We start from the raw sequence: 13,279 nt of genomic DNA, 5'->3' as shown, positions 1-13,279 counted from the left end.
CAACTTGTACTTTTCAAAACCCTGCCCCTCGACACACATATCATCTCCTCTCTCCTTGTCCCCTTCTACAAACTACTATGATTATATGAGTGAGGGAGGTCCCTTCTTTCCCTGGGACTGTGCAAAATCCTGCCAAAATCCTTGTGGGGACATTGTCCTCTCTCATGGCCTGCCAGGAAGCTGGCCCTTTAGCAAGGAATAAGGTCCAAAAATGTGGTTTTGGTATATTTATTTGACTTTATAAATATTTTTTATAATGGGAAAAAAGGGAGTAAGTGAAGATTTCTTTTTTTCTGATTTTCAACTTTATGTCACATATTGAACAGGTGAATCAAGGAGTGGACTGCTACTATCCAGGTTCAGTCAGGAAGGGAGAAGGAAGAGCAAGTTTGAATGCAGTTGGGCTCATAGATTCAAGTATAGCCCACTAGGCGAGGGGTGCTGGGGAAGGTCTTTCGCATTGTCATACATTTTTCCTTGTCGAGGAAGAGAGAGTTGGCTTTAACAGAAAGATCATGTTCCAACCGAGTCTTGGTAAGGACCAGAAGCTGCAGGGTGTCCTGTGCCTCACACAGTCGAAGCTTCAGAGTCTGCAAGGTGTCATCGATGGTGAATGCTTCATTCACTAGCCTATGGCAAGGAATAGAGGACAGGGAGTGAGGCAGGCAATGTAGAGGTAGTAAGAAGGGGCACTGGCTCAGGATTCTTCTATTCTTGCCTCTGATACTTTGGAAGCCTTGGATGTCTCCCAACCTCCCTGCAACTTAATTAAGCTTCACCATTTGGAAAATTAGAGGAGGGTAGGGGTAGGGAGTTGACTAGAGTCTCTGAGAATCCTTTCTACCTCTAAATCTATGCTCCTATAAATCTGCTACTCTCCTTCCCCCAGACAAGAGGAAAACAACATAGACTGTAGTTTAGGGGATTTGAATTAGATATCAAAGGGAATTCCCCCCATCATGCATCTCTGTTGGAATGAGGTGACTAAAGCTGGGGACTCTTCATCCTTGGAAATTATTATTGTTGTTGTTTGTTATTTGCTCTTGAAGAGGACCATGACATCAGGGCGATGTCATGATTTGCAGTGAATTAGATTTAAGTGATTGAGGGCCATGCAAGGTTACTAACCTCACTCTTTCCCACAGAGACATCTAGATCCAGTGGTAAGTTATACATTAGGACAACTGGAGATGCCCCAGATGTTCATAGCAATTGGGGTTAAGTGACTTGCCCAAGGTCACACAGCTAATCAGTGTCTGAGGTGAGATTTGAACTCAGGGCCTCCCAACTCCAGGGCCAGCGTTCTATCCACTGTGCCACCTAGCTGCCCAGTAATGGTTTGTCCAAAGGCTCTCTTGGAGACTGGGGGGCATGGCAGCATGGATATAGAGCTCAGAATAAGGAAGACCTACATCTAAGTACCACCTTTGGTACATCGTGGCTGTGTGACAGCGGACAAGGCATTTAACCTCTCAGTGCCCCAGCCTCAGAGCTGTAGGAGCCAATCAGCCTCGGTAGAGGGGGTTTTCTTTTATATCAATGAAATTACACGACTGGACCCCCTGCAAAAGTGATGCAGATGTCTGAGCATTTTGACTGAGGAGGGGTGACAGGGCGGAAGAGAAGAGAGAAGGTCCTGTGACATCCATTCAAAAAATGACTAAAGGGAGAAGAGCAAACCTTAGGCCTAGATAATATCCAGAATGGACATTTCAGCTGATGGATAATCTCAGCTCTTGACCTCACCTGCCTCAGTGTCCCATTAGGACACTGTCATGGCAGAAGTTCTTCCCCATCCTTACCCCTCCTCCCCCCCAATAAGAATGTTCCATAGGAATTCCTATGCCTTGGAACAGAGTCCATCAGGGATTCCTGAAGCTGGGTCTTTGTTTCCCAACCTCTCCCTTTCCCCAACCCTTGCTTCTCTCTTCCCCTTGTTCCTGCCCCATGCCCCATATCCAAGCTATTGCCAAGGCCAGATGATTTTTACCATTGCAACATCTCTCAAATACACTCCCTTCACTCCTCTGACACTGCTACCACTCTAGTGCAAGCCCTCATCACTTCACACCAAGATTCATACAATGGCCTGCTGGTGAGTCAGCCTGCCTTCAATCTCTCCCCACTCCAATCCATTCTTCATTCAGCCACTAAAGTGATTTTCCTAAAATACAATTCTGATCATGCCTCTCCCCCAATAAACTTCTGTGGCTCCCTATTGCCTCTAGGAGCAAATACAAAATGCTCTGTTTAGCATTCAAAGCCCTTCCTAACCTAGCCCCCTCCTACCTTTCCAGTCTTCTTACACCTTACTCCTTGATATCTTCAATCCAGTAACATTGGCCTCCTGGCTGTTCCTTGAACTAGACACTCCATCTCTTGGCTCCTGGCACTCTCTCTGGCTGTCCTCCAGGCCTGAAATGCTCTCCCTCCTCCTTTCTACCTACTGACCTCCCAGGCTTCCTTTAAGTCCCAATTAAAACCCACCTCCTCCAGAGAGCCTTCGTCAACCCCTTTTCACTCCACTGCCTTACTTCTATTATTTCCTATTTATCCTATATATAGCTTGCTTTGCATATATTTGTTGGCACGTTATCTCTCTCATTAGATTGTAAGCTCCTTGAGGGCAGGGACTATCTTTTGCCTCTTTTTGTATCCTCAGGACTTAGTGTAGTGTCCAGCACATGGTAGGTATTAAATAAACGTTTATTGAATTGAATTGAATTGAATTCTGTCTACCCCACTATAAATTACCCTCACAGGGAATGAACTATTACTGCACTTGCCAGGTCTCTCTCTGCAGTCCCAAGTGAGTCCACCCCTAAGCTTAACTAAATGTCCTCTGCCCATTTCCTTTTGGCCCTACAATTGGCAAGCTTCCGACACAGGGGAGTTCAGCCAATAGCAGCACTTCCTCTGGAACAAACAGCAAATAAACTCTGATAAAATTTCTGTGAAAAAGCTTCCGGCTGCTCTACCCCGGGAAATTTGTCCTCAACATCACTGTGACCACCTTCTCCATTTTCTTGCACAGTAGGCATTGAACTATGCCAGCAGGCAACACAGAGGACTGCAGGGACTGGAATTGAGATCATGGGGCAATGGAAGATAGCTCAGGGAGGGATGACCGCTCTTCACTCCCACAACTTTACTTCTATGTGCATCTAGTTAAGAGGGGGTGCCCTGGGCACTTACCCTCAGGAGGCCAGACCACTGGCCCCACCCTGACTGCGCCATGGGAGGGAGGAGAGCAGCAAGATCAGATCAGACACTAATCCAAAGGGCCCGGGGAGACCTCTCCCTCACAGGCTTTGCAGCTTCCCATCTGGGCAGGTACACACCACCCCCTTAAATGTCAAGACTTTTCCATTTCCCAATGTGATTAAACCTTTGACAGGAAATAGCAGAAACTTTGCTAAGGGTTATCTCTCTGGGCATCGTCACTATCAGGGCAGCACAGAGTATTTTCTTTCAGAGTCTCTCTGCGTGGCCTCATTTGTTTCTCTTTAGCTCTCCTCTGTGACTCTCCCTGTTCTCTGGCTCCCTCCCATCCTGCCTCATTCCTGCCATTCTTGTTCCTGTCCTGAAATCTACAGGATGGGGAAAAGAAGTACCGTGAACTTGATCTCCTGGGATCTGTGAGCTTACGAGCAGAACGGTCTAGAATGAGAATGGCCCAGAGTGTAGGAGCCTGGAATCTGCACAAAGAATTACTAAGTGGAGTTCTAGACGGAACCGTCCTTCTGAGCTCTTGGCCCAAGTCTGATCCTGGCTCCGTACTGCAGGATCCAGAGTCCAGATCATAAATCACAGATCACAGATCATAGAGCTGGAGGGGCCCTTAGAGGATCCAACTCCCTCATTCTACACATGAGGGATCCAAGGTCCGGTGTAATCAGTCAATCAACAAATGTTTATCAAGTACCTTTTCTGTGCCAAGCACTGTGCTAAGCCCTGAGAATGCAAAGGAAAGGCTTAAGACCCTCAAAGACCACCCAGTCTAGTGAGACTATAACATATACAAATATGGTGGGTTTTTTACAACGCATTAAAAAAGCTGAAATGCAGGGGTCAAGGGTCCGTGGTGAGGGGATGATGATGTGATGAAGTCTAGAGGTGCACAATCAAGGAAGTGGGAGATGGTAACATGGCGACCCTTGGTAAATGGGAGATCTGGGGGGAGCTCCTTAACTATCCATCCTCCACCTTCTCCAGTCAGAGGGAGGGAGGTACCCCCAAGGGCAGTGGGGATCCGAACCCAGACCCCATGAATCCCAAAGTCCCACTCATTCCCCTGAAATGCTCTCCACCTCTCTGGATCTCGATTTCTCCCATGTGCCCAAAGAAGGTGTCTATACAGAGCTCACAAGAGCTCGAAGAAATTAAGGTGCTACAGAACGTTTGTTCTTTTAAAGCCACAACACTTTATCCCCAGGTTGGGTCAGCAGGATTGATTCCACTGGTGAGGAATGAGAGAAGGATCCAGAAGCCTGACTTCTCATTTCCTTTGTCCCCTACCTGCACTCCTGCCCTCCGCCCCACCCAGTTCTCTCAATCCTTTTTTCAGGTTAGTAGCAGCTTTCTTGTAAAGTCCTTCCATCAATAAAAATAGCCTTTCTCTAGCAGGGAGGGGGGCACACCCATTGGGGAAATATTTGGATTATTTGAAGCACTCGCAATTATAAACATTCACATTTTTGTGGGCCTGAAAATTGCCAGCAGAAATCAGAAGTTCAGCAGACAGATACTCTGATCTCATCCTGAAGAATCTCACTCTCTATGGAGTCCCCCCAGGGACTCACCACCCCTGACGAAAGTTATCACCTGACTTTGGGTTCCCAGGAAACCTAGCGGTTCTCTGTCTTTTCCAATGCTGGCCCATGCTCCTCTTCCCATATGTACACTGCTTCTTCTCATCCATCCAGGCAGTCCCCACAGCCACCCACTGCTACTCACTTGAAATGAGCAATATCCCGGCAGAGCTCCACGTTGGGGCGCCGGGTTCTATGCTCAAGCCTCGTCTGAGCCACCTTCAATGGACACTCCTTGGCCATGATGGCCCTCTCCAAAAGCATGATGGTATTCTCAGTCTGGAAGATTTCTTGCAGTGTCTGGACAACCAACAAAAACTGGTTAGCAGCGGCAGCCTCCCCCCACCTCATTTTACTTCTCATCTTTCACCTCTCCTTTGCCCCTAAACATGGAGAGGATAATAAATAAAAACCTTTAGGTCTTTTTTTTTCACAACATATTTCACTGTTAAATGGTTTTTGTTTTCTCTGCAATTAATTTTTAAAGTTTTTATTGATATCTTTTTCCCCCACTGGTAATTTCTGGATATACCCATCTCCCCACTCCTACTCCACTCTCTGAGGGCCATTGCCAGTTGTCCTGATCCATGTCTTGCCACTGGACCCGGATGACTCTGGAGGTGAGAAAGAGGCTGATGACTTTGTACAGATCTGCCTCACTTAAATCCAAATTACTTGCAAGTCAAGACATCACCCTCCTGATATCATTGGTCTTCTTTGAGAATGAGGGACAAACAATACCCCTCTTTCCCCAAGTGCTCCTTCACTTGTAACAAAAGCAACAGCCGCCTCACTTCTGTATGACCACATATGCCCCATTCCACACCCATGGGCCTCCACCTTTCCAACAAAAAGAGGGTGATACATTTCCTATTTTTCCTGGAGCTAAGATTAGCCATTATACTTAAACAACCATTGAACTTTGTTTTATTTTTTCTTTTTTTGTTTCCATTATTGTAATCATTCCATAGTTATTTTTGAAACAGTTAACTAATTTTGATTTAATTTTCTCCCCTAGGAGTAGTTACTCCAAACATTTGACTTGTGAGTCATTCTGCTATTTTGAAACAATATCACAACTGATATGAAGGTGATAATAGGATTATCTTCTGTGACTACACAGAGAAAGACATATGAGACCCCAGGAAAGAAAGAAAGACTTCATGGGGCAATTGCATTCCTCCGTGACCTTTATCTATGAATCAGATCTCATTGAGATCCATTAAAAATAAAACAAGATAATAGACATGAAGGTTTTTTGAAAAGGTAAAAATACTGTGCAAATGTGAAGCATTTAAGTAAGGGAAAGAAACAAAATCTATTATTTATATCCACACCAGGAATTGTCTCATCCTGCAGTAAAACCCCTTGGCCTGTCCCAGTTCAGACCGGGACCTCTAGAAATGGCCTCAGATTTTTCTCTCCCTGGTCACAAGCCTTGCCCATCTGATCAGGACCTTTCCTTGTGAGGACGATGCTGAGGAGTTGGGGGAGAAATTAGGAAGTTTCCTAGAAACAAACAGCCACTGAGACAGTGTGGGAGAGGAACCAAAATGTTTCCCAACACCATTTCAGGAGAGTGATGAATGGAAACTGAAATGATAGCTTCCAACCAGAAGTGGTGCTGTTGAGGATCTCACACAAGGGGTTGTCAGGGAAGAACTGGCCAGAAAGAAGCAAGAACTGGTTTTACCAATGAGTAGGAGGAGCAGGGATGCCGAAGCCCTGCCAGCATAAAAGGCAAATTTGTGTAATTAATCTTCAGTTATCCCTGCCTTTCTCTCTTCCCTTTTTTCTATGAATTCTACCAATAGATTCCCAAGATGATGGTTGTATGAGGCCCATACCTTTCCCTGGGCAATGCCCTATATCTCAACTTCTTTCCCCTTCCTGTGCCCATTAAAATGCCCTATTCTAGGTTTCACTTAGTTTTCCAACTCTGGTCTTGAGTTTTCTCTTCTATAAATTGAAGAGTTAGACTAGGGCAAGTGGAATCTATGAACTTAACATTTTTCTTTTATAATTGTATTGCAATATAATTCTAAAAGGGGTCCATAGGCTTCATCAAACTACCAAAGGGGTCCATGACACAAAATGGTTAGGGATCACTAGACTAGAAAACCTTTACTGTCCCTTTCCCATAAATGATAGGGCAAAGAACTTAGTCAGAAGGACTCAGGATGTAATCCCCGCTTAGATACTTACTAGCTGTGAGATCTTGTTCAAGTCATTGAAATGTCCTTCACCTCATTTTCCTCATCTGTAAAATGGGGGTGTTGGACTCAGTGGCCTCTTGGGTCCCATCTACCTCTAAATCTAAGAAACTATGATGCCACAAAAAAATCTAATAAATTCATTTACCACAAAGCATTCTAATAAACTTCCCCTCTCTAGGGCATTTACATTTTTACAATCCTAATACCTTATCTCAAATGAGTGAATCTTTAATAATGGAATTTCAGGCCAGCAGGGAAAATATGTTCTGGATAAGGGGCCTTTCTAGTCTTCTTCAAATCATACCTGGGTATATAGCTGGATTTGCATGCAATTAAAAACACTTCACATGGGGGAAGCTAGGTGGCGCAGTGGATAAGGCACCAGCCTTGGATTCAGGAGAACCTGAGTTCAAACCCAGCCTCAGACACTTATTAGCTGTGTGACCCTGGGCAAGTCACTTAACCCCCATTGCCCTGAAAAAAATAATAAAAGAGTCCAAAAACACTTCGCACTTACTGAGAATCTACTAGGTGTAAGACCAAATAGCAGTCTGTGAAGGGGACAGATGCTAAGATAAATAATAAGGCAAGATCCCTGCCCTCAAAGATCCTATAATCTAGTTGGAGAGAAAGACAATGTACAAAAATAACTATAATACTTGATAGAATGCGATAAGTGTTTAAGATAGGTACAAAATACTAGGAGAGATTTTTAAAAGTCCCTTCTTGTTAGCGGCACCATGGAAAGCTTCGTGAAGGAGATAGCATTTTAATTAAGTCCTAAAGGATTACAGATGTGGAGCTGGTCAGGACCTCATCTGGTCCCACCTTTTCAGTTTATAGTTGTGGAAACAGAGACCAAGGGAGGTTAGGTAATTTGCCCAAAGTTACACAGGGAGTTAAGGATTTGAACCCAGGTCCTTTGACTGCAGAGCCAGTGCTAAGTCTCCTGAACCATCGTGAATAGCTAGAAGGATATCAACAGACAAACAAAGGCAAGGAGAGGCATTCCTCAATACTTAAATTAATTCAGGCTATTCACTAGAAGGTCAAATGCTGAAACTGAAGCTTTGGCCACATAAGGAGAAGACAGGACTCATTGGAAAAGACCCTGATGCTGGGAAAGATTGAAGGCAAAAGGAAAAGGGGACGGCATAGGATGAGATGAATAGACAGTGTCATGGAAACAATGAACATGAATTTGGACAGACTTCAAGAGATAGTGGAGTACAGAAGAAGGACCTGGTGTGCTATGGTTCATGGGGGTCACAAAGAGTTGGATATGACTGAACAACTCAATGTTAATGAGAGGCATTCCTCCCTACGCAGTAAACTCTAGTGGTCCCTATCGCCTCCAAAATCAAATATAAAATCATCTCTCTGGTATTCAAAGCCCTTCAAAAAACCAGTCTTTCCAGTCTTCTCACACTTTACTACTCCTCCAAGTACTCTGTGATCCAGAGACACTGACTCCTTGCTGTTCCTCACGCAGTCACTCCATCTTTAAACTCCACACATTTTCACTTTGTCTCCCAAAACTGGAATACTCTCCCTCCTCATTCCCTCACTTCCTGATGTCCCTAGCTAGCTTCCTTCAAGTCCCACCTAAAGTTCCACCTTCTACAGGAAGCTTTTCCCCCATCTTCTATAAGGCTGGCACCTTTCCTCTGTGATTATCTCCAATTTATCCTGTATGTATTTTATTGGCAAATCGTTGTTTTCATCTTGTCTCATCTATTAAACTGTGACCTTCTTGAGAGCAGGGACTGTTTTCTGCCTTTCTTTGTAGCACTTAGCATAGTGCTTGGCACATAACATGGTAGGTACCTATTGCCTGACTGACTTTCACTAGCAGGATGGGTGGATAAGAAACATTTGTTTCAACAGGCACCAAGGTTGCTGAAGCAGGCACTGTGGAGAGCTTAGAGCTCAAAAAGACATTGAAGATGCCAAGATCATCCACTGAATCCAAGGCCAAGTTGTCTTGACTTTTATCTTGCCATTGGACTTCAACAACTCTGGAAGAGAGAGTGGGGCTGATGACTTTGCACAATTCTGCTTTACCTAAATCCAATTCACTTGTAAGTCAAAACATCACCTGTGATGTCATTGGTCCTCTTTGAAACAAAGGATGGACAACAACTTATTGAATTTCTTTTTTTTCTTTCTCTCTTTTTTTATTTTCTTTGTAGAATGACAGAATAGTACAGTTTGACTAGGGTAGTGGCTGGTCATTAATGGAAAAAGGACATTTAGCAGAAGGAGCAACTTTTGAAGCGATGAGGAATAGTTCTATTTTGGACATGTAATAAGTTTGAGATGCTGGCAGAACATACAGGCATAAATTCTCAAGAAGGAAGTAGAAATATGGGCTTAAAAATAGTGGCAGCCTGGAATACATACAGAGGAAGGTGACCAAAGTAGAGGTTAAATCCAAAACCATGTAATCTGTAGAAACTAGGATTATTTAGCCTGGAGAAGATTTAGACAAGACATGATAAATGTATTCTAATATAGTAAGGGTCGTTGTATGGAAGGGTTGTTGTGACCCTTCAGGCAATTGGGGAATATAGTGGATAGAGTGCTGGACCTGGAATCAGAAAGATTTGAGTTCTGATCTGGCCTCAGACACCAGCTGTGTGACCCTGGGCAAGTCACTTCACCTCTGCCTCAATTTTCTCATCTGTTAAATGGCAATAATAACAGCACCTATCTCTCAAGATTGTTATGAAAATCAAATGAGATACTGGTAAAGTGCTTTGAAAACCTTAAAGTACTACATAAATGCTAGCTATCATCATCACCATGACCCTAGGAGAAAGAAATCAGGACCAGTGGGTGGAAATGAGAGCAAATCAGATTCCAGCTCAATATGAGGGAAGAACATCCCAACAAAGAGAATTGTTCCCATAATGGAAAGGGTTACTTTGTGCAATAGTATTTCCTATCATTGGCTACACAGGCCATTTGTCAGGTATGATTTATTGATCAAGAAGGATCATCTCTGAGGTCTCTTCCAGTCCTAAGATTCTGTGAGCAAAGGACCAAGGTTAAGGCTGGAAACAGAAAGCTGGGAGTCATCTACATAGAGGTGATACATGAAGCTGCAAGAGTTGATGAGATTGCCAAGAGAGAGTGTTGTGAGAGAAGGAAAGAGGACCCAGAACAGAGCCTTGGAGGAATACCCACATATAAGGGATGAGACAAAGAAGAAAGGATAGCAGAGAAAGGAGCAGGATGACTCAGTGAGACATGAGTCTGGTCACTGCTCCTTGCTTTCTGTCTTCTCTTCATACATCACCAATACCCTCAGGCATATGAGTGCCCTTTTTTTTTTTTCTTTTGGTCAAAATCATTTAATAGAACAATCTTGGACAAGCAGAAATTGCTTTGATTTTGAAGATTAGAGCAACATACAAGTGGGAAAGAATCCATACGGACAGCTAGACATGACAGCTTATATCTCCCCTAGAGATCTTTGTTTTAAAAAGGTGACCACTTAGACACACTGACTCTTTTGAGCCACGTGCCATTTCTTAAAACTGTTGCCTTTCCACGTAAGGTAGGAGAATTATTCTATTTACATTTAAAAATATTTCTTTTTTCCTCTTCAGTGTAGTGGAAATGCCCATAAATCAGTCAGTGAAATCCCTCCCTAACATAGGTGTAGAACAGCTTTATTGATCTCTAGATTTGTCCAGTCATTTCGGATGCCGTCCAGGTGGTTATCAAAATCCACAAGGGTTTCATAGGACTTGTTGTCCAAGAGAGATGGCGAGATCCTCTGGGCTTCTGGCCAGTCTTCAAAATAATCATAGTGTGGGTCTCTGCACCGCCATTTATTTTCAGGATGCTCGTACACATGGATGGTGGGTTCTATGCACTCCATTGTAAACTTCGTGTTGTCTACCATGATGAGCGCAGCGTCATTGAAGCCCTCGGCAATTCTGGAAGCTACCTTCTCAGCAACCTGGTTTGGACTGACATCCTTTACACGTTCATTAGCTTGATAATAACCAGCAATCACATAGCTATTATCTTTGCACCATGAATCAATCAAGGTGAGGGCCACCTCCAGCATGGGGGCCAGCGCCAGGGTGCCGTGGAACAGGGGGATGCAGTCCACTAAGAGGGTCTGGTGCGGGTGGGGGCCGCTGTGCGAGGGCTGCTCCTTGCGGGGCTTCTGCTTCTCGGCCACCAGAAGCCCGTTGACGGCGAAGTGGGGGTACTTGGCCCCGTGCAGCACCCTCTTGCAGTAGGCCTGGGTGGTCAACCTCACGCCTAGCATGGTGAGGCCCGGGCCCGAGGCCCGCTACAACGGCGGCCGGCCAGCGTCCCAAGCCCGGCGCGGCTCAGCCCCCACTGCGGCGGCGTTGGTCCGCTCCGGCCCCGCAGCCCCCCCCCCCCACCCGTCCGAGGCGCTCCCACCGCCTCCTCTCGTCTGCCGGCGTCGGCCGGACCTCGAGCTGTCAGCTCCCGTCCAGAGGTGGGGAAGCGCTCGGCCATGGGTGCTTTTTGATGGGGCCTCAGCGGCTCTCCATGGAAAGAATGGAGAACAATCTATGATAGTTCAGTATTGGCTGAAGAACAACACAAAACGACTGTCCCAGAATCTACTGCGGGGAAGGGTGGTGGCGATGAGATTAAACAGACCTCTAATTCATCCCAGCATCAGAGAAGGACAACAGGGAGTCTGGAGATGTTCCCCCACCTATCCATCCCAACATGGTCCAGAAGCTAGATCCTTTCCAGCTAGGATGGAGGTATTTTGTTGCTAATGTGAGAGTTTGGGAGGTGAGAGGCACTGGAGATGCTAGTTTGGACAATGAGAATCAATCAATCAATCAATCAATCGGTTAATCAACAAGCATTTAGTAAGTGACTACCATGTGCCAAGCACTATATTAGGTATTGGGGATACAAAGGCAAAACTGAAATAGTCCAAGCTTACATTCTATTGGGAATTTAGGGGAGACAACCTATACAAATATTAGTATACACAAAAAGATACCATGGAAATATGGAGGGATGAGAAAAGGTTTCATGTCAAAGATGGAGTTGAGCTAAATTTTGCAAGAAATTGGGTATTCCAAATTGCACATGTGAGGAAAGAGTGAATTACTGACTTGAGAAATAGCTCGTGTAGCCAGCCACAGAGATGGGACATGTAGTATACTGTGAGGAACATCAAGAAAACCAGTCCAGCTGGTCTGTAGAGTACAGAAAGAGGAGCAATATATGATGAGGTTGGAAAAATAGATCAAGTCCTGGTTTGGGTAGGCTTTAAAAACCAAACAGGGGAGTCTGTATTTGATCCTAATGTCAATAGGGAGTCAGAGTTTATTGAGAAAGACAGTGGTATGGTCAAGAACCGAGTTTTAGGAAAAGCACAATGGCACATGTGCAGAGGATGGGTTAGAATGAGGCAAGACTGAAGGTAGGAAAGCCAATTAGGAGGCTATTGCAATAATCCAGGCAAGAGGTGATCAGAGCCTGAACTGGGGTGGATACAAGAGAATTTGGGAGGACTGGGAAAGATAAGATTGGCAACTTGGATGCCTGAGCTGAAGGAGAATGAAGAGTCAAGGATAGGGGCAGCTAGGTGGCACAGTGGATAAAGCACCGGCCCTGGATTCAGGAGGACCTGAGTTCAAATCCAGCCTCAGACACTTGACACTTAGTGACCCTGTGTGACCCTGGGCAAGTCACTTAACCCTCATTGCCCCACAAAAAAATAAAAAGTCAAGGATAATGCTAAGGTTGTGAACCTCGATGTCTTGGAAGGATGGTTTTACCCTTGATGGAAATACAGAAGTTTACATTAGTGTGGTAGGTTTGGGGGGAAAGATCATTTACTCTCTTTTAAGAAAGTAGAAGAGAGTCGGTAATGAAGACATCTAAATCTGTCCACATGCTTCTACTCTAGCTTAGCATCCGAAGAGAAAGACCACCATGGAGTGGAAGGAATCAGAAATCTGGAGCATCCCAATCAAGGCTGAAACCTCCAGTTGAAGACTTTAGAAACTGTATAGATTCAAGTCTTCTGCCAAAGTATAGATATGGCAAACAGGATTGGGGAGGCTTAGAGAGGGGATGTGATTTATCCCAAGTCATTGGAAGATCCAGGACTAGATAACTCAGAGCTCCTGACTCCCAGGCTAATATTTCCACTAATATTATTTTAAGTAAAGTTTATTTTCGGGGGCCCTCCTGAGACCTTTTTGTACCTCTCTTTTCCTCTATGCCTCTTGC

At 44.7% G+C, this 13,279-nt stretch overlaps 2 protein-coding genes across 2 annotated transcripts in view; both read right to left on the bottom strand.

Annotated features, from left to right (window-relative positions):
- Nucleotides 1–413: 413 nt before the first annotated feature.
- TEKT5 (tektin 5) overlaps nucleotides 414–13,279 on the bottom strand; it is a 75,685-nt gene continuing 62,819 nt past the window's right edge. The window contains exons 6-7 of the mRNA XM_043978465.1: nucleotides 4,957–5,111; nucleotides 414–630 (exon numbers count right to left, since the gene is read on the bottom strand). Coding sequence (XP_043834400.1) covers nucleotides 414–630; nucleotides 4,957–5,111 — 372 coding nt within the window. The remainder of the gene's footprint in view (nucleotides 631–4,956; nucleotides 5,112–13,279) is intronic.
- Nucleotides 10,683–11,315, bottom strand: LOC122736325 (ER membrane protein complex subunit 8-like). The gene has a single exon (XM_043978467.1). The coding sequence runs from the start codon at nucleotides 11,313–11,315 to the stop codon at nucleotides 10,683–10,685; it is 633 nt and encodes a 210-aa protein (XP_043834402.1).

The sequence above is a fragment of the Dromiciops gliroides genome, chromosome 1 (genome assembly GCF_019393635.1).
Source record: "Dromiciops gliroides isolate mDroGli1 chromosome 1, mDroGli1.pri, whole genome shotgun sequence".
NCBI classification, from domain to species: domain Eukaryota; kingdom Metazoa; phylum Chordata; class Mammalia; order Microbiotheria; family Microbiotheriidae; genus Dromiciops; species Dromiciops gliroides.
Note: the sequence above shows the minus strand (reverse complement) of the source record. Positions and strands in the feature narration are given on the sequence as shown.